Genomic DNA, 24,823 nt, shown 5'->3' with positions numbered 1-24,823 from the left:
TAATGAAAGTCATCAATAATTATTATGTTAAGAAAAGGTGTTTTTTTTAAATGAAGCTTAAAAAGTAGAAATGGGCTGGAAGTGATTGTTTGGTATAAAATAAAATCAACAGGAATTAATCTATTAATACAAAAGTTTACCCCGACTAGCTGGTTAGACGACATCATGATATATGTAGGTTGCTAAAGGCAAATGCAGTATCGCAAAAAGAGCGGTTCTGAGAGGGACGTCCATACTCAAGAGAGGGTGAGAATTGGGCTGAATAATAAAAAAGATCATTTAATTTCAGTATACCTTTTTTCCAACTACATCAATGTGCGTTAAAAGATACCCACCATAGAATATGAAAAAATCATTTACGGAAATGCGATAGCAATCAGTCAAGCATTTACAAATGTGCAGAATTTTATCGCAACGGTGTTCACCGCTTGTATACTTTCATTATAAGAGCGTTTATTTATTGGGGACACGTTAATGCCTCATCGAAATAAGCCGTTTAATGATACCGAGAGCTTTATGGTCTTTATCGAAAGCCGATTGACAATGTATTTTTAATTAATGTTTTGTACAACGTATTTTACGTTTTGTTTTGTTTGTTTTTGTCATTTGATTTGTTCAACTAGACCCGAAACAACTGTTTGTGGATTGCACAAATAATTGTTCCGTGTGGGAATCAATCCCGCGACCTCTCGACGCTATGATAGCGGCGTGGTGACCTTAACTACTGCGCCACGGAGGCAATCAAAAGTTACAGACTTATTCGTTTTCACTTAAAAAAGCTGTAGTTTTTATTTTAATATTGGAATTACTATTTGACGATAACTGTCTAAAACAAATTATACGAATATTGTTATTTTATGACATTCAGTATGTACTAAATGTTAGAATTAATTACAGTGTTCATATAGTATTCAGTAATGAAAAGTTACTTCAGTCGAATGTGTTTGACTAATTAAAATTAGTTAGTATATTGTTTTGAATAAACACGCGAATATTAATACAGAGTGGAATTGAAACATTGTTGTTAGTTTCGGCAGTTCATTTAAACTTAGTCCTTCAATTACTTTGATATCTATAATGTATATAGATGCTAATAATACGGTGTAAACTAGGTTTCGTATTGTAGAAAGTGACTAAATAATACTCATTGCCGACTTTTAGTGTGACTATCAAAGTTAGGTTATATTAAAAAAAAATATTTTCATCAAATTGTTTTAAAATCTATTTGTAAACATATTGTCCGTTGTCCAAATGTCCGTATCACATTATAACTAAGCGAAATTATTACTAAATCGCGTAATATAAATTACCTTTGAAATGAGTAAATACCACAGTCTAAAGGATTCTGTCCTATATATTATATTATAAAGCAGAAAATATTTTTGTTAACCACTTCATACAAGTACGTCCACATTTATACGCTCAATAATACATATTGCCCCGTCGTCTGCACAAATAAAATTCATTTCCCATTATTTCCGTTATATAAATACACATGAAAAATGAATAATCTTTTCTGTCTGAACATATGAAACGGGAAAATTTCTTTATTTGTAAATCAAAATGTTGAAAACAGGTCTTCGGGATGCTAACTATATGTGGCTGACTAGTACACAGTCATCTGCGTACTCTTTGCAAATCAGATTTATTGTGTTTGGGTATTTAATAGCTTCTAAAACAAACCAGCACTCGTCTGGTAAAACAGACATTTGAAATGTTTAAGCTATATTCGTTCTTTCTTCTCTAACGTTGAATTTTAAAATGAATACAAATAGAAACAGCACATAAGTCATTCATTTGATTCCAACAATAACACAAGCCTGTGACGTCATATGCACGTATTTTCATACAGAAATGATGACATACTTAAACATTTCATACAAAGTAGTAGATTTGACATATTATTACAGTCAAATACATTAATGGCTAACAAACCATTTGTGGTAATAATGAACGTTAATTTTATAATAATAGGTATAGAGCTAATAGTAAAGATCAAACGAACATGAAACTATAATTAATCAGGGAAGAGATCCTCATAATATTAACGTTTCAAAAGCTTTAACATGTTTGTTTGTTGCCATGACGACGATTTTCGCATTTGCTTCAAGGTTGCCAAGTTAATACAATAAATGATCCCTAAATTGATGTTAGAACATAAAAATAGGCCTAAAATTGATGCAGGAAATGAGATTAAAGATGCTATTGTATCAACCAAAAAACGAATAGTATCAACACTAACTATTTGCGGTTTTTTAAATAGTGTTACGGCGATAAAAGTGTAATGAATACCTCACTAGAACGAAAGTTATTTTGTACGAAAATAAACCCTTTGTAAAATTTTCCTCAAATAAATTCAATTTTGCTTATTCCGTAGGTGGCCTAAATCTCAAAACGCGGTTGTAATAAACCTATTGTGGTGTCTGACGTGTGAACGGGTCGACGTTGATTATTTTAATTAAACATTACATGGACCCGAGCCATCTCTGTATATTAAAAGGGATTGTGCTGTCATTAGAACAAATCCTTTCAGCATTCCAAACGGACCGTATGAGGTTTCAATGGGCTGTTTGTTTTAAGGGTAATACTCCATAAATTGGGAGATGGTGTGTATAATATCGTTGCTTTTCAAGTGACTATACATAATATCTAGGTATGGACAAATAGAAGCCTATTCTCAGCAGCGGGTAGAATAAATAAGTAGTAATCTAGAAATAGCAAAGTTTACCCATTTTTCTTACTTCAGACTTACCCGTCTGAGGACTACTACATACAGTGCGATGCAAGTTTCGCTTTTTTACGGACAAGAGAATACAAATGTGGTCATAAGAGTAAAATGAAGGTTACGTTTACAACAATGGTAACAAAAAAGAACTCCAAAAGTTCACTTTATCACAGGTGCATAAACTACATTAGGCAATATGTGCTATCATTCGTCCACAGATCTCATTATGCAGAGTTGGTCGTGGTTAAAACGCTTTCAAGAAGATTACTCTCAGTACAGGTACAAGTTTTCCACGGATAAGACGTACTTGTTTACAAAACTTACGGCTTCTACGCTCTCACGTAACCTAGTTCAAAGGATTAAAACCTTTCTTGTATGTATTTTTAGACGCTTATAATATTGGAAAATCGATAGTTTAAGTTGAGTTCTAGTATGCGCGACACACGTATTCATTACCAACTAAACCAGTAAATAATATCAAAAAATAAGACAAAAGAACCAATGCAATGTTCTTAAAACAAAGAATCTAGTTTTTTTGTATGTTTACACTTGACTAGCCTCTTCGTGTCGTTTCCTTAAACGTTTTTACTCAAGTGCTCTTGTGTTTGGCATTCGATTGCTTTGATATTTCCCCGTACGATTTAACTCCACAAAGAAAAAACGCAAGTGGCCTGAGGCTTTACCTATGCTCAAGAATCAAGGAACTAAGCACACTTTAACTAAATACTGGTATTATCCCAACCTTAAGATAGTTTGATCCTAGCATTTGATAATAAACAGAAAGGTGCTTGGACAATCCTTACACTATTGAGGATATTATTCGGCTTAGGTTGTATTCTCTCAAACTTAATGTGTGTAAGATTATACTCTTACAAGTTTCTGACAATGTTGTTTGCATTGCGTAAGCGTTTACGGTTCAAGCACACATAATATTAGAATGTTTAACAAAAATATGTGAACACTGTTATATTCTATTTCTACAGCAATTTATAAAAATAAAATAAAAACAGCAATTTGACTTCTGTTTATTCATTTCAAAGTAAATTTACACTATAAAAATTTCGATACTTGAAATAATATTCTTATATTAAAAAATACGATTGAAAATGCATGTACCCGTAGACATATTCTTGGCTGTATTTTCTTCTGGTCGTGATATATACATATTTCTTCTTAAAACCCACATTTTATCTTTCATAACTAGTAAAGTCTTTAACAAGCTAAGACGAAGGGTCAAACTATCCGTATAATGGGATAGCGATAGAGTTAAAAACTTTTTCCAAGTCAGATTGTATCAGATGAGCTACGAGCAAAGTATAAAACGAGTTAGGACTTATAGCCCAGTAGAGCATACTCTTAATTAATGACTGACGCCCATTCAAACTTCCTGCACTGTACAAAGTTGATATTAAATGTAAAAAATATTTTAAAATTTGTGCCTGAGTTACTTGTTCGATTATTGGTGAGAATATATTTGAAAGTAAATTTTCATGCGAATCGCAATAATGTGTTTTTGATACGAATTCAGTCAGAAATGTTTTAACGTCATAGATATATATTAACATATAGAACTTTTACCATTGAGAGTTGGTAAATCTTAGGTTTTACAGAAAAATCTAAGGATTTACCACAGATCGGGCTTTTACAGTAACATATACAATACTAGCTTTTGCCCGCGACTTCGTCCGCCACCTGAATTTTCCTATGGGAATGCAACATTTCCCCAGGGTGAAAAGTAGCCTATGTCCTTTCTCGGGTATCAAAATATCTCCATACCAAATTTCATACAAATTGGTTCAGTAGTTTAGGCGTGATTGAGTAACAGACAGACAGGTTTATATAATTAAATCTGATAACTATAGACCTTACCATGGTATTTAAGCTCGATAGTTAAAGTTTGTTTGTTATCTTCATTGACAACATTTGGGACCGAGTTTTAACATACCTTCTGAAGTATGAATTTATAAATTTATACATGTTATTGAACATTAAACAAATGTCAGTGCCGGAATCCATTGACGCAGCAAAACTTTATTACCACAAAAACTCGATTCACACGTGCAGCATTATCTGTACGAAACAAAAATAGAAGGGAAGTGACAACTGATACTATCTGGTATCCTTATAGGTTAAATAATGGCCGGTACGTGCTTACTGTGTTAGGTACTCCTGTGCCGCCCATTGACGTTTTTGTTGATAAACCACGTAAAATAGCAAATGATTGTCTTGAAAATTGTTTTTTAAACTCCAAAGTATAAAACTGAACTACCAGACCCGACTGGTGAGAATAGTAGACTATGGAACTGATGAACACTATGTCTCAAACGTGTCCGGAGTGTGGCATAAAGCAAAACACTCGCTAGTATTAAATGGGACAAAATTTGGATATTTTTCATACACCTCTGCTGCAGGTATTACAAAGCCGTGGCGAATATGTACTAGGATTATTACAAATAACAAACACTGACAAAAAAAAAGGAAAAAACAACGTGAACAAATTATAAGAAGTTTAATATTCTAGAATGTTTGTCAAATTCTAGTTTGTAAATCCGTAATGAATACCTTCATATTCATCGAGAATGAGATCAATCTCAACAAATTCAAATACCTATTATAAATCTATTCCAACTTTTGCCGGTTACATAGCTAATCCCAGCCTAGGTCGATCAATATCCGATGGCTAAGTAAGTTTGCACGCATGGTTAAGCCACATCCCTAGATGGATAACCGCTATTTGCTTAGAGATAGCCCTTCGTGCCGGAACACATTAAACTATTAGGACTTAAGTACATATGGAGAGCCGTTATGGGGTCATTAAACTTATGGTGGATTAGGATGAAGAATTAATATTTATTCGCAGATAAAATTTATAGTGTAAAGTAATGTAAAGGAAATGTAAAGAATAACCGTGATTGGTGGAGTTGCTTACTTTTAATCCTTTGAGGAATAGAAGTCTCAGATTTAGATAAAAAAGGGGGGTTGGTAACGTGACCGGGAAATAACAGTAGTCTCGCCTCCTCGTAAATGGCAAAACGTGTATTGCACACATTGTAAGAATGTAGAGGAATTCGATTTTCTTTTTCTATGATTAATAATGGGTATATGGGAATCAATACTGAGTATGATTCGTTATACATTAAAGTAAAACAAATTTTATATATCAATTAATAATTTCGCTTAACAGCACGTATTTCTGCAGAATGACTGCGCCGAGGGTTACTTAATCCACTGATCGTTTACCGACCGGGTATGAGCGCTTCATAGCCAGTTGCGCTCACCGGTCACACAAACTATCTAATCTAAACATAACATAATGAATTGCTAGCTATACCGTTACTTAATTAAACAAGCTTGTAATGGGCCTACAAGGAATTATAAACTACCTACCCATTGCGGCGGTGTCTGCGTTTGAACAAAGGTTTCCAAATTAATTGGATTAAATATATTTGTTGTCATGACGAAAACTAAAGGCTTTATTTGAAGCCTAGGTAATACCATTTTGGTCCCGAAATATAAACTTTATATTAAAATATATAACTTCTAGACTTTTGCAACTATTATTTATTTTATAAAACTTTAGAGCGATCTTTGTATTACCTATTTAATAAATTTGTCATTGCTTGTAGTTTAATCTAGGTAAATCTGGCAAGCCTCAGCCTCTCAGCCTCTCAGCCCTCAGCCTTGGACCTCACTATTACAATGATTTGTTAATGATTGCTGATTTGCGATGACAAGGCTCTAAATATGCAAGGTCAAAAAATGTATCCTGCAAAAATGATATCAGTATCGATCCTCTTTCCTCATTAATATTTGATTCAACCAATGTACCTCTAATTACGCATAAATTTCCAGATGTAATGCCCGTGGCACAAAGCTTCATAAAAAGAATTACAATAATAATTCCATTGACAAAGAAGTCTGTATCAAAGTGCCTATTTCATACAGGCTTTCAAGCTTTAGCGTGAACAACAGACACTCCCTCATATAACATAGTAACAACAAAGTGTATTAATCGTCGTATTCGTCCCCACGCGTGGGTCAATGACCGCTATGACAATCTACGTGCCTTTGTGTTACGTTACAGGCATTGTTTGTTATCATTTGATTAATTTTCACCTGTTTCCCGGTACTAACAATTACATATGATACGTATTTGAATATTTGGTTAACTTGAAAAGTAACGGTGCGATCGGTAGTGTATCTGATCGTTGATTACGAAGTCTCGGGTTCGAGTTCCTGGTTGGGCAAAAGTTTATATGCATTCATAAATTCATTATGTCAATAGTAGTCAGGAGTTTGTAGAGTGTGCAACGTGCCCGGTTTATTGCAATAGGCTTGCCCCCTGTTACATAGGAAAAACATTATTAATGGCGAAATGTGGATGTATTTTTACACCTCTACCTACACTTTTGGGATATTATGTATAGCAGGAAAGTATATGCGTTTAAAAAAGTATGACAAGGTTTTCAACGTATTTTATTTTCGAAATTACAGAGGAGGAGGAGGAACATTTTAATTCAATTAGCGGAGTTCATTTTTAAAATGGTTGGAAAACAAAATATTTAAGTTCTATTTAACATGCCTTGTTCCCATTGGGGTTGGTAAAAACTGTGGAACGTCACTTACTACGACACGTAATACGACAGGGCATTAAAATTCCATTTTTATAAGTTGAAACTGATGGTAATCCTATGTCACTACATAGTTGACTAGCCATATAAAAGCACCATAGGTAGATCCGTTGCTATATTAATATGAAAAATGACTAGATATTTGTTACTCGAAATGGCATTACAGTATTTCTGTAACAAATGGAAGGCAACAAACCTTCCGCTCATACCAGTGGTTTAAGATTTATGGCAAAGTTCAGGTTTACGTAAATACGTGAAAAATAATATTAAGAATATCAAAATCATTTTACTTTAGCATTTTGTTGAATACCTACTCCACGTGACGTCATTAAAGCTGGCAAAGCATCACTTTAAATGTTAATCTAGACAATTCATTTACGAATAATATAAGTTGACTACAGAGTGACTATGTACTTAAAAGGATGATAATAATAATTTAGTTCTGTACATACCTCAAATATAATATCTAGTGAGTCAGACCTTCATTATATACTGAATGTGTTACAAACTATCCCAACTGAAATTAACCCATGTCAGAATTCCGACGTACTTGAAATAACTTTTGTCTATTACATCATCGTATGTAACCAGTAGTTATGTTTTTAATGTTATAATATTTATGGCTACTTTACGAGTAATTAACAGAAATATATGCATGTAAATAAACATATTTGTATGCAAGTATGTTTGCCCAAAACCACTTTTAAAATTACTCCACGATCTTCTTCGATCGACGTCTTGACCAAGATTAATTCAAAATGGTTTTAAGTGCAGACGAAGTTTAAATGTTTTAAAACATCTGGTTTTATGTGACACGTTTCACATATTCCAAAACTTAACTTCTTAAGTAACAATAAAAACACGTAAGAATAATGTAGAGTTGGGTTCTTAAAAGTTTTAATAGCCCTAAAATGAGATAAATGTGAAAATTATGCAGATATAATAGAAAACTGGACTAATTAGACTTTTAGTTTTCGCTTACAGCTCCCGAGGGATGTGATGAACAGTCTATCTGAAGTTCAAACTACTAAAACTTAGTTCACGGATTGTTGAAGTATACTTATTCAGAATTCACGGTCTAAACAGCTTGGGGCTATTAGGGTGTTAAAATAGCATCTCATAATGTGGAGTGTAGGCACTAATTGCATGTTCGTGACGTTAACTTGAGGCTTGAAAGAATAAACGCTCGGCATTTCCGCAAATCAGAGTGCGGTCGACGAATAGACGGGCTAATATAAATTTAATTACGGATGCCACACGACATGCTGAGAGTGAAATAATTAATTTTCCTTCCAGGTTATTTTATCTTTGACGTCATATTCAATTTCACTTTATTTAATATATTTTTAAAGCATAAGTTTTAATTAGCGTCAATCGTAAAACGCTGGTTATCACGGAAAATAACGACAAACCTTTTCATTGAAACATTCGCGAGTTCGTCTTTGAATAAATATAACGTGTTCATCCGAATATGCATTGAAATTTATTATATTCAATTTTAATTACACTTATGGTTTTTAATTTATAAAATAATATAGCTCTAGCTCGTAATATTGAGTCTACCACACGAGTACACAAACCTCTACAATTTATTACACGAACGATATCTCAACTAGTATGTACTACAGTATTCCCGTCCCAATTTAGTAGTCTCTCCGCTCCGGTAACTCAGGTGTAGTCATTAAATTCATAACGTGTGCATTCTGTTGACACGTTACTGCGAGCGTCGATACAGTGTGCGGTTGAGAACCCTGCACGTGACAGTACCAACGTAATCACTGGTCTACGACTGCGGTTTCTGCAAACTGCGGTGAAGACAGCTAATCTAATGCATATTATAATAAGTTTCCCAATCATCAAAGTCATGAAAATAAATTTAAAATTCAATTTTAAATACAGGTTTTGCGTACATAGATGGTTATATAGTGAAATTAACATAAAACCTCATCTAGAATAGTACATATGTGTATGTATGCTGCTTAATTAGTAGGTACTAGCTACACGTGTATAATTAGCAAAGTCTAGACTGAAACGCCGTCAGTGAAATTTGAATAACAACGACTATCTAATCCGAAATACTTACATTGAAATTCTCTATTGTAACTAAATCTACATGCATTCATACCTAAAAGTACAGACAAGGTACAAGAAAATGCGCGGTTAATCTATAAAAACCATAATAAGAGTGTTAGACCAATTGATCGACCGTCGATCCAAGCAATTTATATTTAATTATAAATTGAAAATCAATGGTGGCCACCAATTTAACCCGCTGTTGAATCGACACACACAGCCTCTGTATAAACGGAACATAAAACTTAAAGAATTTATGAAGAAAGACTAATTTTCTACTGCCAAAATTCTTTCTATTGAATCTCAAAGGGTGTAAGACAATTTTTCAACTTACAATGTGTCGTGACCTGATCCATTTTCAAGTGCCATTAATCTTAATACGCATGCACCAGTAGTTTTCGTACCACCAACTGAGATTGTACACGTAGAATATTTTTATATATATACATATTGTCTCAAAAGGTAACAGATCCGATTAGGTTGCAGATTTAGGAAACTGTTGATGGGAAAAGCTATGGGTCGTTGAGAATGGGAAATATTTTTAAATTTTGCAATACAAGAACGTTACCCAACAATGGATAAGCAGGGATTACAAAAAAAAACTCAGGAAAGTAACGGATCGTGGATTTTACCTTTTTTTTAAAGCAAATGGTGTGAGTCCTTTTAAAGGATATACAAACTAGATAACGAGAAATTAAACTAGAAAACTAGAGAACAAAACACACCAGAATACGGCTAGACTTTGACAAACGCTTATTAATAAAGTCTTATTTAGTTATGAAAGAAGGTTTTAAAGCAAAACAACGACCCAGAATTCTATTAATGCCACTACAATCAAAATAAACAGTGGACAATTAAAGTTGAATTCCTTTGTATTCGAGTTGATGTTTCGGAACGTTTCACCAATGTTATCTTCAGTTCTCAGTTGTTTGTTCTTCTTCGGAATATTAATTAATGTTACATTTTGTTTTGAGATGTCTTTCATTCTTCATGTTCAACTAAAATCGGATTATTTTGTGACAGTTTACATTTCGCGAATGATAATTGGGCCTTTTATTTCTACTCTTACATTAGCTAATGATCTATGCCTAATTTAATTTTATAATCAGTAAAAAAAGCAACAATAACGGCTACGCTAGAAAAAAATATTCTCTTTATATGACGAGCATTCGCATTTGTCTTTCTTCGTTTTTAAACCAGATTCCTATGGTTCTATAACCTTTGGTTGGACCACTGTTATCGTTGGTTTATATTTTTGCATTTTCAATTATACTTACATGACAAAGAATATCGTTTATGAGTTTTTATTTTTTCACATTATTCTTAAAACACTTCGTGTATTCGAAATCACGTTGACAAATGCGTGGGATTTAATCAAAAACGCTAACAGGAAACCAATAAAAAAGTTACTTAAGAAATACTTAAAAGCTTCTCCACATTATGCAGGAAAGGTCAATTCTATCTTATCAATTCCATTCACCTGAATCGAACTTCCACCGGCAACATTTGATTATCAAAAAGTGGTTTTCAAAATTCAAAAGGTACATTTGTATAAAAGTATCTCATGCTTTTGTGATAAGGTTCCGTTTTGCGACCGCGAGATGTTTTTCCTACATTTATTTATATTTCACCATCCTCTTATTTCCCTGAAGAGTAAGACAGAGTTATAAGAAGAGGAAGCCCACGTTTTGTTTGTTATAATAGGACCCCATTCGCCCACAGTTTCAAATTATACTCTTGCGACTCTACACGTGTGATGTTTAAAGAATGTGGTTTTCATCTTCCCGGCTTTTGGTCTCGTCTTTGCGACTTCCACGAAAAATTATCTGCGGTTTAGCAATAATTATTATAACTCTATTTTAGTTTGTTTTGAAAAAACGACCGACACAAAAATAAATCACTGCGTGTGTGTTAAATTTAAATAAAGTTACGTGTTCTGGTCTAAATCGCTTGTAAAATAATTCTGTATTTAAGAATATCTTTTTTTAGTGCCTCTTTTACTAGCCTCACACGTCTAACGAGCAAAACAGTAATTTTCCTTGCCACAATTTTACCGCAAAACATAAAACACAGTCCACAGTCTCGCACGTTGCCACATATTAAAACTAACTGCACGTTATAACGTAACTAAAGCCTAATTAAGTGAGACTTACTGAGGCTGCCGTACAACGTATGCATAACAATGCAGGTAATATTGCTACAGGTACAGTCAAAAGCATATAACAAATGTATATACGTGACACTAACATGCATAACAGTAGCGCGATTCTGAACAGTCGGTACTGTCGAGTATCGAAGTTATATCGGTTTTAGTTGCAAGTGATCTATGTATAAGGCCCGTTGTGCTTCTAATCATTATGTGTATAAGCCGCCATAGTTTAATATATACATAAAAAATATTAATTTTGGTCACAAATATATAAAAAATGTAAGTAAAATGTAGTATAAAAGGTATTATAGATAATAATTTTGCCGTATGAGGGTCGAATACAGACAATTACCTGCACCGACTTTTACGTTTCCTCCAGGGCCTGGTAATGCTAAGCTCAAATACTACTATGCTTAACCCTTCTATCGAATGCCGCGCTAAGGTTGTTTAACTCACTAAATGTCCGGTGAGCACAACTAGCTATGAGCGCCTCAAATATATTTTCTTATTATGAGCACGATTGTGATGATGTGTACATATTTTTGCTCACGACTGTACGGCTAGTGTGGAAGCGACAAATGATATGAGAATATAATATGAGGATTGGACCTCTGTGGAGAGCGGTATTCATGGTCTATTTGCACTCGCCACGTCGTCTGCAAGTGCTTTACAGAGAACTGCAGTTAATAACTTAAGGTTTAGGATATTAGCTCGGGATTTGCTTTGATATGTAAATGTTAGTTTAGTGCAGCATTGTCTTAGATAGAGTCAACTTGGCGTCCTCCGTCGCGTTGTGTAAACCGTTTATAAAGGGATATAATGTTCATGTTTAATAAGTAACCAGAACATGGTTTATCAACACTTCTTTGCTTACATCTGAGTTAAGAATTTGATTAAAGTTTAAAAATACTAGTATTGAAATTACTTAAACTGATTATTAAACTAGTTTGACTGCCTCCGTGGCGCAGTGGTTTAGGTCGCCACGCCGATACCACTGCGTCGGGAGGTCGTGGGTTCGATTCCCACACGGAGCAATTATTTGTGCGGGTCTGGTTGTGCTTTGTGTCCGTTGTTTGTATGTTTGTAAAAGTCCCCGCGAGACAAGAGCAATTCTTAGTGCGGGAGTTGTCTTTAAAAAAAAAGAAAAAAATGTAAAAATGGAGGAAATGGAGGAAAATGGAGTCATTATATAATTAGTTTGTGATATATAAATAGTTAGTAATCTAATACCGCCATTAGTGCTTAGAAGTGGGTTTAATAAGAAACACGTGATAAAGATTAGTTAACTCATGAAATTCCGTCCTAATCACGCGTCTGATAATGCTACGCTGACTGTAGATAAGAGCAACGAAATACTACGCGCATAAAAATATCTACGCCGTAGCATAATCGCTACGTGAGACCTACAGAGGTGCTACAACTTTGCTACGATTATTGTCGCAAGAGATGTAAAAAATTAGACACTTTGTGTGACGAACAGTAGTAGATTAATAACATTTTAGTATTGTTTTTGTACCATCGCAATTAAAAACTGAAACAACAAAGAGAAAACGAAAAATCAAATAAAATTTCAACAGCTCGATGCCAAACAACAAATCCACGAATGGGACTAGTCAATCCAGTTACGACCTACAATAAACAATCGGCCATTGAACGCGAGTAACGATGAACGGTGTTACGTCAGAGCTTCAATCATTCAACATACGCATTTGTTTACGATGTATGCACCCAAATTAAACCAACAAAAATAAAATAAAGATACACATGTGGGCAGAATGACGCATTACGATATTCAATAACAGTGAAGTGATACTAATTGCTTCCTTCTTAGAATTCCTTTTGTTTTACATATTTACGACTTGATTCCTTGAAACGTTTGGTTCTGAAACGGACGTTGAAGTTGAATAATTATATTGAAAACTGTAATTATTTTAGTGCTGAACTCAATCAACCGTTTGGTCGTTTGGCAAATTTATTTTATATTTCCATTTTTTCGTGACGATATTTGAAGAAAATTTCAGACAGAGCTCATTTTGGCATAAATAAAGAGAGAAATTACATTGCCTTTGGCATTAAGTTCGCCTTTATACAACTTTGTATAAGAAGTTAAAATAAATAAATTACAATTACTTTCCTTTACATATCAGTCTTCGAGCAATAATGTAACCATAAGAGATCCATTTTCATGAAGAAAATGCACACTGCCATCAAACGGCTCCTTACAAACTTAGTTGTTAAACTTTATCGTGTGACATTTCCATCGGCATAAAGGTACGGACGTAAAGCCAAGTTGTAAAAGTAATGCCACCAAAAACATTCTGTATAAACCTCAAGTCTCGCAGCTCAGTCTTTCTGGCGTAAAAAGTAGTGAGATCTATATAATACCAAGTCGATTAATCTATTTCGTCTCTACTTAAAGGACCTTCTGTCTTAAGTTATTACATAAGTTATTATCATGCCAATAATAAAAATATTTTACGTTTAAAACAAATAGACCGACCTGGCCATCGCATGATTTGTATGTATATGTATACACTACACAGCACGACGAGTAGTTAATGCTCCTGAAATTTTAATGGCGACTTTGTGTTTTTATGCGATGACCAAGTCGATCTATTTGTTTTAAACGTTAAATATTTTTAATATTGGCATGATAATAACTTATGTAATAACTTAAGACAGAAGGTCCTTTAAGTAGAGACGAAATAGATTAATCGACTTGGTATTATATAGATCTCACTACTTTTTACGCCAGAAAGACTGAGCTGCGAGACTTGAGGTTTATACAGAATGTTTTTGGTGGCATCTCACTTCTTTTTGTAGAACGAACATAAGTCCAATTTGTATGGAAAGACGTTTTTTCTTACAATTCAACATATTTTCCTATGGGAATGTTGTTTAGTTTCATGGGCTAAACACCCTTACCCACCCTATACCCCCTCCCGTTATGCCTCATATAGTATGTACCTATCTACACCTATTATTTATTTATTATTTTCTACAGTAATAATGAAGTAATAATGATTAATTAACTGCAAATGTAACCTTGTAATCTTATACATTTATATGGGATTACAAAGTTATTGTTGCAGTTAGTGTATTTAGAAAACTGGACCGAAATTAGAAAATATTAAATTTTTCCCAAGATTAAGACACTAAACCCTATTTGTATTCTAAATTTTAAGCTTCTAAGTCTGCTAGAAGTACCTTAGACTTTTGATGATCGGTGAGTCAGTGAGTCAGTGAATCAGTGAGTGACAAAATTGAAAATTTTAACAAGTTGTCATTCTTAAACTACTGGATCAAATTGACTGAAATTTTAAATATACCGTGTTTATACAATGACTGATTAGTTGCTGAAAATTTAGGCTTCTTGCTTTATCCACAACGACATTATAGGGGGGTCGAAAATAGCCCGAATTGCTTCGAGAAAAGATGGTACGGCCGTGCCGCTTTTTTTTGCTCGACTTGCGGGGGCACTTCCGTGCCCCCAGATATTTCATCCTTCCATTTCCCCAAAGAGTTTTGAATAAAAGGTTTAGGATATCTAACCATCCATTTTAATTATTCGAGCGGTCTTAAGCTTCAAATTCGTGGATGTTTTCTTTGCGTTCAAAAATCCGAATCAGTTTTCGTTCGTCGTGATAAATTAACGAATATTTCAGACTCATCGCCGTATTTTTTTTATGACGTAGAAACCGATTTGTGAGATGCTCTGTGACGCATGAATTATTTGCGTTACAAAATACTACGTTGTTTCGTTGACAGAGTTTTATTTTTATGATATCGTTGTACGTTGGGAATGTAGTGCCACTTTTTTGTTTATTTACCTGTACAGTTTACAAGTCAAGTGTATTTTGAAACGAATGACCACATAAAAACGTGATAAACTTGAATATTTAATAGCCATAAATTCGGTGGACACAAACTTATTGCTTCTGATGTACTGAAAAAACAGATACATGTGGGTAAATGTACTGGCGCAGAATTTAAAAAACGTTGATATTTTTGCGTGACAAATGCCATTATTTCAAATGTTATGTCTCCCAAAGGCGAGAGATTTTCATGAAAGTACCGTGACCCAGCTAATTGTAATAAAATAGAGTGATGTTTTTGTTTCACATTATAAGGTCATTCCTTATCTATTCAATGACTATTTATGTTATTAAATTATTGTTTAAGTTTGCGCTAATCGATAACATTATGTTACTAGTTCAATCTGCGTTAGTGTTAAACACTATTGATATATCGTATACTACAAATTATAATTTTCACTAACGCTTTTGTACGAATCAAGAATTGAGCAAACAAACAAATTATGCGCTATTTAAATAAGAATCAGACGTATTTTTTTGTGAAAAACGATATTTGGTTTCACGTGGATATCGAATATTAATACTTTGTTCAATGCATAGTCATACGGAATTGAGTAAAATCATGATAATGTACCGCAACATACTTTATAAGTAGCGGAAGCAAGCAATTTTGGTATATTCTGAAGTAAAAGCAAAAAATAGATAATGTTTTCGCAAGCAAAACGTGCGGGTTGTAGTAATTTTTCACGTAAAATGGACCCTTAGGTGAAGTAAGTGGCCGAAAACACAAAGATAAGTGTTAGGTCAGAATTTATATTGTAGTTGACCTTTACTTTATAGTACTTTTGCGTATTTTGCCAAGTTTTGAAAGCACAGCTAGTTGCGATTACGGAGCAATCAGCGTGGAAAGAAACCAGGTATCAGATGAGTTATTTATTAGGATTCATTAGTAATTTAGTAATATAGAAAGATGCCTCGCAAAGGATTCTTTGTGGTCTACTTAAGAAGAATTATATCCACTATAGTTTAGTCAGTACTAACGCGACTTCAAAACATTCTTTAAAATGTTATATAATGTCTGATAAGTCTCTTTTTATCAAAATGGTTTTTGAAAAGGAATAAATGTCAAAAGTCGACTCCAATATAATGTATATAAGGTAACTATCAACCTCACTATATCAAAGCCAAAAACCAAAAACCCGAATTGCTTAATTATTTTCGCAAAAGGTTCAAAGTAATCCCTTTATCTACCGCGGAAACCAATAACCCTTAGTCTAAACGAGTCATCCGATATTTGAAACAGTATTTACATATTCAGTAATAGGCACTAACAGATAACAAAGGTTCTATCTCTGAGAAACAAAGGACTTTATCAATCAGATTAATATCCGCTGTTAAGATAAATCGATTTGATCACAGTTCAAAACACACCAGTTTTCTTAGGGCTGCAGGAATTTGTAGCACTAACAAAGGGAAGGATTATGCCAAATATTCAATAGGTACATCGTATAATATGTAACTAATATTACCGCAACAGTAAAGTTACCATTCTATTCATTAAATTAAATGTCTATTAATTAAATGTCTTTCTAATAAACGGTAGGGGACCTTTTCTCACCAGTGGGACATTAAAGGGTTGATTTTTTTTAAGCTCTGAATTTTGAAGCCGTGCTCAAGTGAAAAAATCAAAGCATTATAACTAATCAGAGCTAACACGACTTTTAATGTATAATAGAATACGGGAATTAACGCGAACACGCATTTTACCTTAAAATGCGTAACGTTTCGGCGCAGGTTGCACTCGCCGTGGTCCCAGGCAGACTGGTAAGAGGTACATTTTAAGGTAAAATGCGTGTTCGCGTTAATTCCCGTATTCTATTATACATTAAACATGCAACGCGAGAGTTTAAAAGTTATGATTGCTAACACGACTTTTATTAGTAAGACAAAGTATGAGTATACTAAGATCAAAAATCTAGTACTATTACTGGAAGATGGGACCCGATTTCATAGAAACCCTTTAATATAGCAAACTCCTTTAACATTGTCTAATTATTTTCGGAATAACAATGTGCGATAAAGGAGCTTTATGGACGATATTTTAACAGTTTCGCTAGACATCAAACAAGCTATTTTTGTTCAGACTGCCTGTATTATCTTGTTACTGGACCGATAAAGTCTCGTTATAGTCCTTCTAATCTTTATAATAAGATCACAGTTTTATAACGAAATAAATATTAATCTTTACTTGTAGAGTCTATTAAATGAAGTTAGCGGTCTATTTTCTTTCGTTAGAATACTTTTGATACAGTCGTATTTATATTGATCTTCGAATCTTTATGTATTTGTATTATTATCTCACTGTATTGAACATAATTAATCATAAACATATAATACTAATGAACAGATTAATCACAATGTATCATAATCGGGTCATTACTTTTTGAGGTTAAAAGGACACGTAGTTGACATTAGAACTACGATATTATCAGCTGGACAACTTTCCACAGATGTTCTTGTTGGGAAATTCTCACAGTAGTATTAATAGAAACATGGAAAGTACCTACAATTACCTAACTTTGATAAACTTGAGGGAAATGCACTGACAATTATCATTTTCCAATGTCAGAAGTCAAATCTTAATGGCGTACGGAATGATAAGAGAATTGATAATATACGTCCAATTATTACTTATTAGCATACCTCTTAGTTCGTATGAATTTCCCAGTATTAACGTAATGAGATAATCCATATTTGTCATAGAAACGAGTAGAATTTCCAAAAGTCAAGTAAAGGTTATCAATCAATTTATTTATATAGCGGAATTACGCTCATATGCATTTACGATAAATATAATATACTTTGTGATAATTAGTGATAAGACGCTTAAAGTGCATAATTTTACGCTTTAGGGTCAGCGCAGACCAAGAGGAGCGCAGCGGAGAGGATTTTTTTAACGCACTTGAAAATCAACTTTAAAATCATTAAAATAAAGTGCATAATTGCTTGAACCTGACAAAAAATGCTCGCGCGTCCTCGAGGATGCGCGGGTATCCCCGCGCATACTCGAGGACGCGTGAGCATCGTACGAAAAATTTCAATGTTGTTACTGAGTTTAAAGAGAGAGAACGTCATTTTTATTCTTCTTCAGTCAAAAGAGCAATTATAATCATGGCCCAGTCTACCATCGTTGACGAATTTTCACGAAAACTGGCCTGTTTATTGAAGAATGGTAACCTAGAAAGTTTTCCTCACGCAGGCTCGAGCAGTCGCGAGCATGCTCGAGCATCCGCGAGCCGTAAAGAAAATGATCGAGACCGCGCGAGGATTATTCCGTTCTGTCTGCGCTGGGCCTTACACAAGCAAGATTTAAAATATGCTGTTATAAATACAATACCTTGCATGCCTAAAATGTATTAACACAGGGATTGATTATTTCTTGACACACGGCTTTAACTGATTTGTGGGGTCTAAAAATCATTTTTATTATAATTTTACGCTTGTATTACTCGAAGGTGTTGGTAAATATGTATAAAAAATTTCCCGTTTTTCGATTTACAATGTTTGTTCTATGCAATAGAATGCGAGGCTATTTATATATTATATACACCAGGCACCTTGCCAAATCCAAGCTACTTTTGAAAATATTCGAAAACTAATATTTACAACACATTTTTACGTGTGCCATTTATCATGGTTTGAAAAACCCTATATCAAATGAAAATATTCAAAGTTATTACATAGATTTTATGATACGATAGAATAATATTCCGGAATACGCCTGACAGCCCTTCAAAGTATTCGCAATCACTACAAATCGCTCTCACTGTTCCGGCTGTCGTTCTTTTATCTGCAGAAACAAATGGTAAACGTATAAACAGATTTATTTAGTAGTTGAGCAACAGAGCTTTTGTTTTCAGTGGCCGGAGTGATTGATGAAGATTTTCCAATATTAAATATTTTTTAATAATAACCCTATGTAGTTTGTGAGGATGTACATATTATTATGTTTGTTATTCTTTGACGCATTATATACTGATCGGTTTTCATCAAATTTGGTTCCCATAGATATTTTTATGGAAATCTATTCACTCGGACGTATAGGCGGGCAGTAGCCAAAACCTCGCAGAACTAAGTAGTTCTGCGAGGTTTTTGGTGTTTAACAAGTGTAAAAGGTGCGATGTTATTTTAAAATTTGTTAAGTAGTATAAGTTTCAACCGCCCATGTGGCGCAGTAGTTTAGGTCACGCTACCATTGCGCCGGGAGGTCGTGCGTTCGATTCCCACAAGGGACAATTATTTATGCGATTTACAAATATTTTTTTCAGGTCTGGTTGTACTTTATGTCCGTTGATTGTATGTTTGTGAAAGTCCCCGCGACACAAGAGCAATTCTTAGAGCGAGAGTTGTCTTTGTAAGAAATTGGTCTTATAAAACGTTGTTTACGTTTTAACAAGTTAACAAGGTTTCCTTGTAAGGAATAACAACGGTTGTAAAGTCAACAATGTTATGGGCTGTGCCGAGATTGTAAGAGCGTGATATACATAGATTGTTCGCATAGATGAGACAAGGTAAAAATCGATTAAATTTTAAATATCGATAGATTTCGTCGAATCCAAAATTTAAATACATATTATAAAAGCTATTTAATATTTTTAACAAGAGATCATCAATCCATACGCGCTTATTGTCATCTGTCTCATTAATTCAGTCCACTTAGAATATCGTGGTCTAACTAAATGAATAGGTAAATAGTACCGTGGGGGCTTTGAGTGCAACTGAACGTAAACCGCACACGAAATTGGTGTCGAATGCATCGAGACCGCCCGACATTCCGTTGACATTTGGCAGAAAGGTCAGGGAATAACCACATTAGTACAGCATAGAGGTCTATTTTGTCACTAGAGAATAGTATTTATGATACTTGCTGTATCGTATAGGGTTTAGTAATAGGATATTTTTCTGGCAAGTGAGATAAAATAATAAAATAAAATAAAAATAATAAATAAATATTACAATGGACAACTCACACACGGTCATTTGATTCCAAACGAGTTGAGTTTGGTAGAGTTCTTGGTGGTCTTAAAAATATAATTTGAAAACCCAGTTAAGCAAAAAATACAAATAATTCTGATCTCCGCGTTTTGTTTTAATTGGACCGGCATTATTAAGCAAATAATAATGGTTTTGACTTTTCATTGATAACTCAGTGGAAACGAAAACAATATTTCATATTTCGCCTGATTACTTTCATTCTCGCGTCACAAAGGTTCAAGCTTCATTGACTGGTTCAACCGATTGATGTTTCAACACCTTCCCTTTTCGCTTCAAAAAGTATTCCCACTCTCCTTTATCATAACAAGTCAGCCCAGTTGTTCAATCAGACCTATTGTTTCACGAAGTATTTCTGTAGTCAACCATTTATATTGACAGACTTGAATCATTCACACCAATAACTTATCGACCAGTATAATTATGTTAGCATAGACCAAAAACTACGCTCATTAAGTATAGCTTAACATCATAATGTTAGCCGAAAGCCTCGAGTTACGAGGGCGTAGGAACACACTAATCATTTATTATTAACTGCCGCTGCGGGTTACACGGTTTATTGACGTAAAAATATTGGTCCCGGTGGCAATATTACAGGTTAACTACCAGTGGTTACCCTCCTATCGATCCGGCCAACCCATATTTAAATCGTTTGAAACGATACTCCTTAGAACGATACGGGTCTAATCAAGGAAAAGTGATATTAATATGCGGCACGTTCCCTTCATTCATGTAATTAAATGAAAGGTAATCGGTCGAAGATGTATCGGCATGGTTCTGAATAATTAATTGGATTAACAAGATAGTAATTTTGGGAGATTTATGAAAGGTATTTCGGATTAAAATAGAAACCTTTATGCTTGAACAAAATATGTTTAGCAATTTATAAAACAAGACATAATTAAACTTACTTTCGGCGAAGGGAGCCTTGAAATTAATATGAATTGGTTTAAAATTTTAATGGAGCAAACCGAAAACCTTAAGCTTGTTATTTTTATTATTTTGTTTGTTTATTTTGTCTCAGTAAAATAAACTGCGGTTCATTAGTAAAGTTGTGGCGCGTGTGAAAAGCCCGTACAAAAACAAGTGACCGAAACTCAGAGCTGAATAAACAAGATTGAATGGCTTGCACAACAAAGTTATTTTGTCAGTTCAGTTAGAGAGTGCCGCATAGAAAAGGGGTATATTCGAAAATTCTAGAACACATACGTCAGATACGAAAATGCTATTACTTGGAGTAAAGTGCGGATATTCGTGCCCGTGTATGCGATTCACCTACTCAGCTGTGAAATGAAAAGATATTGCGTCATAAGATTTTCAGTTATATTTCCTGTCAACGGCTTTTGTACAAAATTAATACAGTAACAGAAAAAATAGGTAAGTTTTTGTTATAATACGATCTTGACGTCACCAAGGTATTGACGTAAATAATAAATTACTTCATTTAAGTGAAATAACCCCGAATATTAAATTATTATTAGTAATCAATACTGCGTTTTTGTAATGCTTATAAAGATTACTTACTAAATGAATTGGATCGGTACTGCGTGGGCACAGGCGGGCACAAGACGTCACTGCCCAGACTGCTCACGCTGACCACATCACGAAGTTCCCCCAGCGATGATGACCGAAGTGTTGGCAGCGAGAAGTTCACTTCTTTAGTCCTGTTAAAAAAATACACATTATGAATATGGTTTTGTAGCAAGCGACTGACGCAACGCTATGGGAATATCGCGTCAGAAACACGTCAAATCTAATAAAATACCAATAGCAAAAACCGTCGTATCCCTTGGCTGACACCTACACAGAAAACAGAATGCTGACTTGTTGTAACTTGCTGTAGGCTAAGCGATTCTGTGACGCGATTGGGGATTCCAATTCTGAGACGGGCCAAAAAGTCTCTTCTGAGTGTTCTTGTAAAAAAATCTCAGAATTCTCTGAGAATTTAGCGCGTAGTTACAGAGTTTAGGAAAAAGACTTCCGTGCGTCGGAGAGCACATTAAGTCGTCGGTCCTGCGCCTGACCACTCTCTGGTCCATTAAGCCGTCCCACCGGACTATGAGAGTGTCCTTGTGAATGAGGTACACACTTGGCCACTATAAAAAAAGTCATGCGCAGTTGGCTGGTTTCAATAAAACTGGCCGCCGCAGCCGAATTTAGCCAGGACGAAACAATATAAAAACTGATAAATATCGATTGAAGATACTTTAGTGTTACCGTGCAATTTAGAAACAATTGACTAGCCACAGCAAAAGCGTATTTTCTTCAACAGAATTTTCCTTTATATGCATAGATATCGACCGACATCGCGATAGCCATGAAAACAAAGGTAAAATAAAATTGTTCGCGTAATGGTCGCCGTCTGCAAAATTTTACGTTTATTATACCCATCTAATTGTGAATGTTCTTGAATGCTTTGTTCTCATTAATTACCTCGTAGTCTATAAGACCGGTCATCATTTTGATAATTACAAGATTTTCACTGTTAATTACTCGACAAAGCCTTCGAATAATAAGGACCAATTATTTTAATTGGTCGATTGTAAAGCATTATTGGAACTGTATCTGTTTATCTGTAACAATTTGAACTAAGAAGAAAACAGTATTCTTCTAAAGCAAGAGTTTTTCAATTCTAGGTACCTGCTTATTATTTCCATAATTTCTACTTAATTTATAAAAGCCATTGGATTTATTAAATACGGTAACTAAAATTGTTCTGTCGTAATTAGCGCAATTTACAATTTTCATATAGTAATGTTTGAATGTTTTCTTGATCAATACATTTTATTATAGCACAAATAAATAGTATGCGATTTGTGTTCATTGTAATGCGTTTCGGTTTATTTATCGAACATACACGTGATAAACCTTTTAGTTTATTGGCGTTATTTTGCGTGAGGCGCTAGGCCAAGTTAGATAAAGATAAGATATAATATAGGTTAAAATAAAAGACAGCAACATTTTTTCGTGTAAATATTTAATGGTATTAAAGTAAATTCAGGATTGCCAATATAATACATTATTAGTTTATTTCAAAAATCTATATAATGTTTATTTGATTACTACACACATATCGCATTAAATCGTTTAAGGATTGTTGTTAATTTAAGTTGCAGTGACACTTATACGGGCTAAAACTAAGATAGGTCTCTGCGTTACCATCAGCGGGAGCGTCGGGGGTGTCGGGTGTTTTGTCAGCGTGTTCAGTTGTAACTTCAGCGGCTTTAGACGTAGAAGTTTCAATGAATCGGTTAAGGATATGTTCGCACTTCTTATAACCACCGCAGCCAGCTTGCGAGCAGCCCTCACGACAATGCTCAATACAAGTCCTCCTTCCGTTGAGCAACTTTCCATGCACAGTACAAGATGGTTTGTCGTCTGCTGCTGGCGCGTCGTCCCCGCAGTATGTGAGGCTCAACATCGCCGCGAGAACAAATAACACGAAGCAAGTGTAGAACTTCATGTGGTCGTGTGTCGATTTCACTGTGCTGCCTCATTCAATGAGACGCCTTATATACTCGTACTAACACAGTTGTTGATAAGAATGCTATTAGGTCTTTACAATGTCAAAGTTCATTACTGTTTATGATCATACTTTTGAAATAAAAACCGGCCAAGTGCGAGTTGGACACGCGCAAGAAGAGTTCGGTACCATCCGAACCTTTGAAGAAAAAATATTTCAAGCGTCTACCAGCATGGTAGAACCCTTAAATACTTTTTTGATCATGGTTTTGAGCATTTGTAGTTAGACAAATATTTTATTATTATTTTGTAATCTTGGTATATTATACGTCAATGCAAACATTATATCAGCTCATTTTTTTTTCCAAAATATTTTGATCGGTGGTAAAAAAAAGCCAATTAAAACCTTAGCTTTTAATTTACCCTAAATTTTAGTACTGATATATTCAGGACTGTCCTCTGAATTCGGCATCCACTTTAATATGGGTTTAACCTTTTGTCGACGAAGTCAACAACAAATGCATTTTTGATAATTTTGAGTTGACTCAAATTTAGCATGTATGTAAGTTTTAATGGGATTGTGTACTTAAAAAAAATCGATATGTTGCAAAACGTGTTAATTAGAAAGAAAAGGTAATGTAGATGACTTTTACTGGTTCGAATAAACGTCAATCAGTTTTTTAACGTATTCAAAGTTAATAAAAAACTAAGAATTGCTTTTATAAAATCGGTATAAATACTTTTCAGGCATTAAGTAGTCTAAATTGACGTTAAATTGCTGTTAGTTGAAACAACAAAAAAAAAAAACTATTTAAAGTTAATTCGACCTCCCTGCCTACTTATGCAAAAGTGGTGACAGGGCTTTAATGTAAATAATGATCATTGAATGAAATAAATACTGCCAATATTAATATTA

The 24,823-nt window shown here is 34.2% G+C and overlaps 1 protein-coding gene across 2 annotated transcripts in view; it reads right to left on the bottom strand.

Moving 5' to 3' along the window:
• Positions 1-24,823, bottom strand: part of LOC142979314 (synaptotagmin-15-like) — a 90,495-nt gene that overhangs the window by 23,574 nt on the left and 42,098 nt on the right. For both annotated transcript variants that reach the window (XM_076124163.1, XM_076124162.1), the window contains exon 5: positions 21,970-22,109. In XM_076124163.1, coding sequence (XP_075980278.1) covers positions 21,970-22,109 — 140 coding nt within the window. The remainder of the gene's footprint in view (positions 1-21,969; positions 22,110-24,823) is intronic.

The sequence above is a fragment of the Anticarsia gemmatalis genome, chromosome 16 (assembly GCF_050436995.1).
Source record: "Anticarsia gemmatalis isolate Benzon Research Colony breed Stoneville strain chromosome 16, ilAntGemm2 primary, whole genome shotgun sequence".
Classification (NCBI taxonomy): Eukaryota; Metazoa; Arthropoda; class Insecta; order Lepidoptera; family Erebidae; genus Anticarsia; species Anticarsia gemmatalis.
The sequence above is the reverse complement of the archived record's forward strand: the minus strand, read 5'-3'. Positions and strand labels throughout refer to the sequence as shown.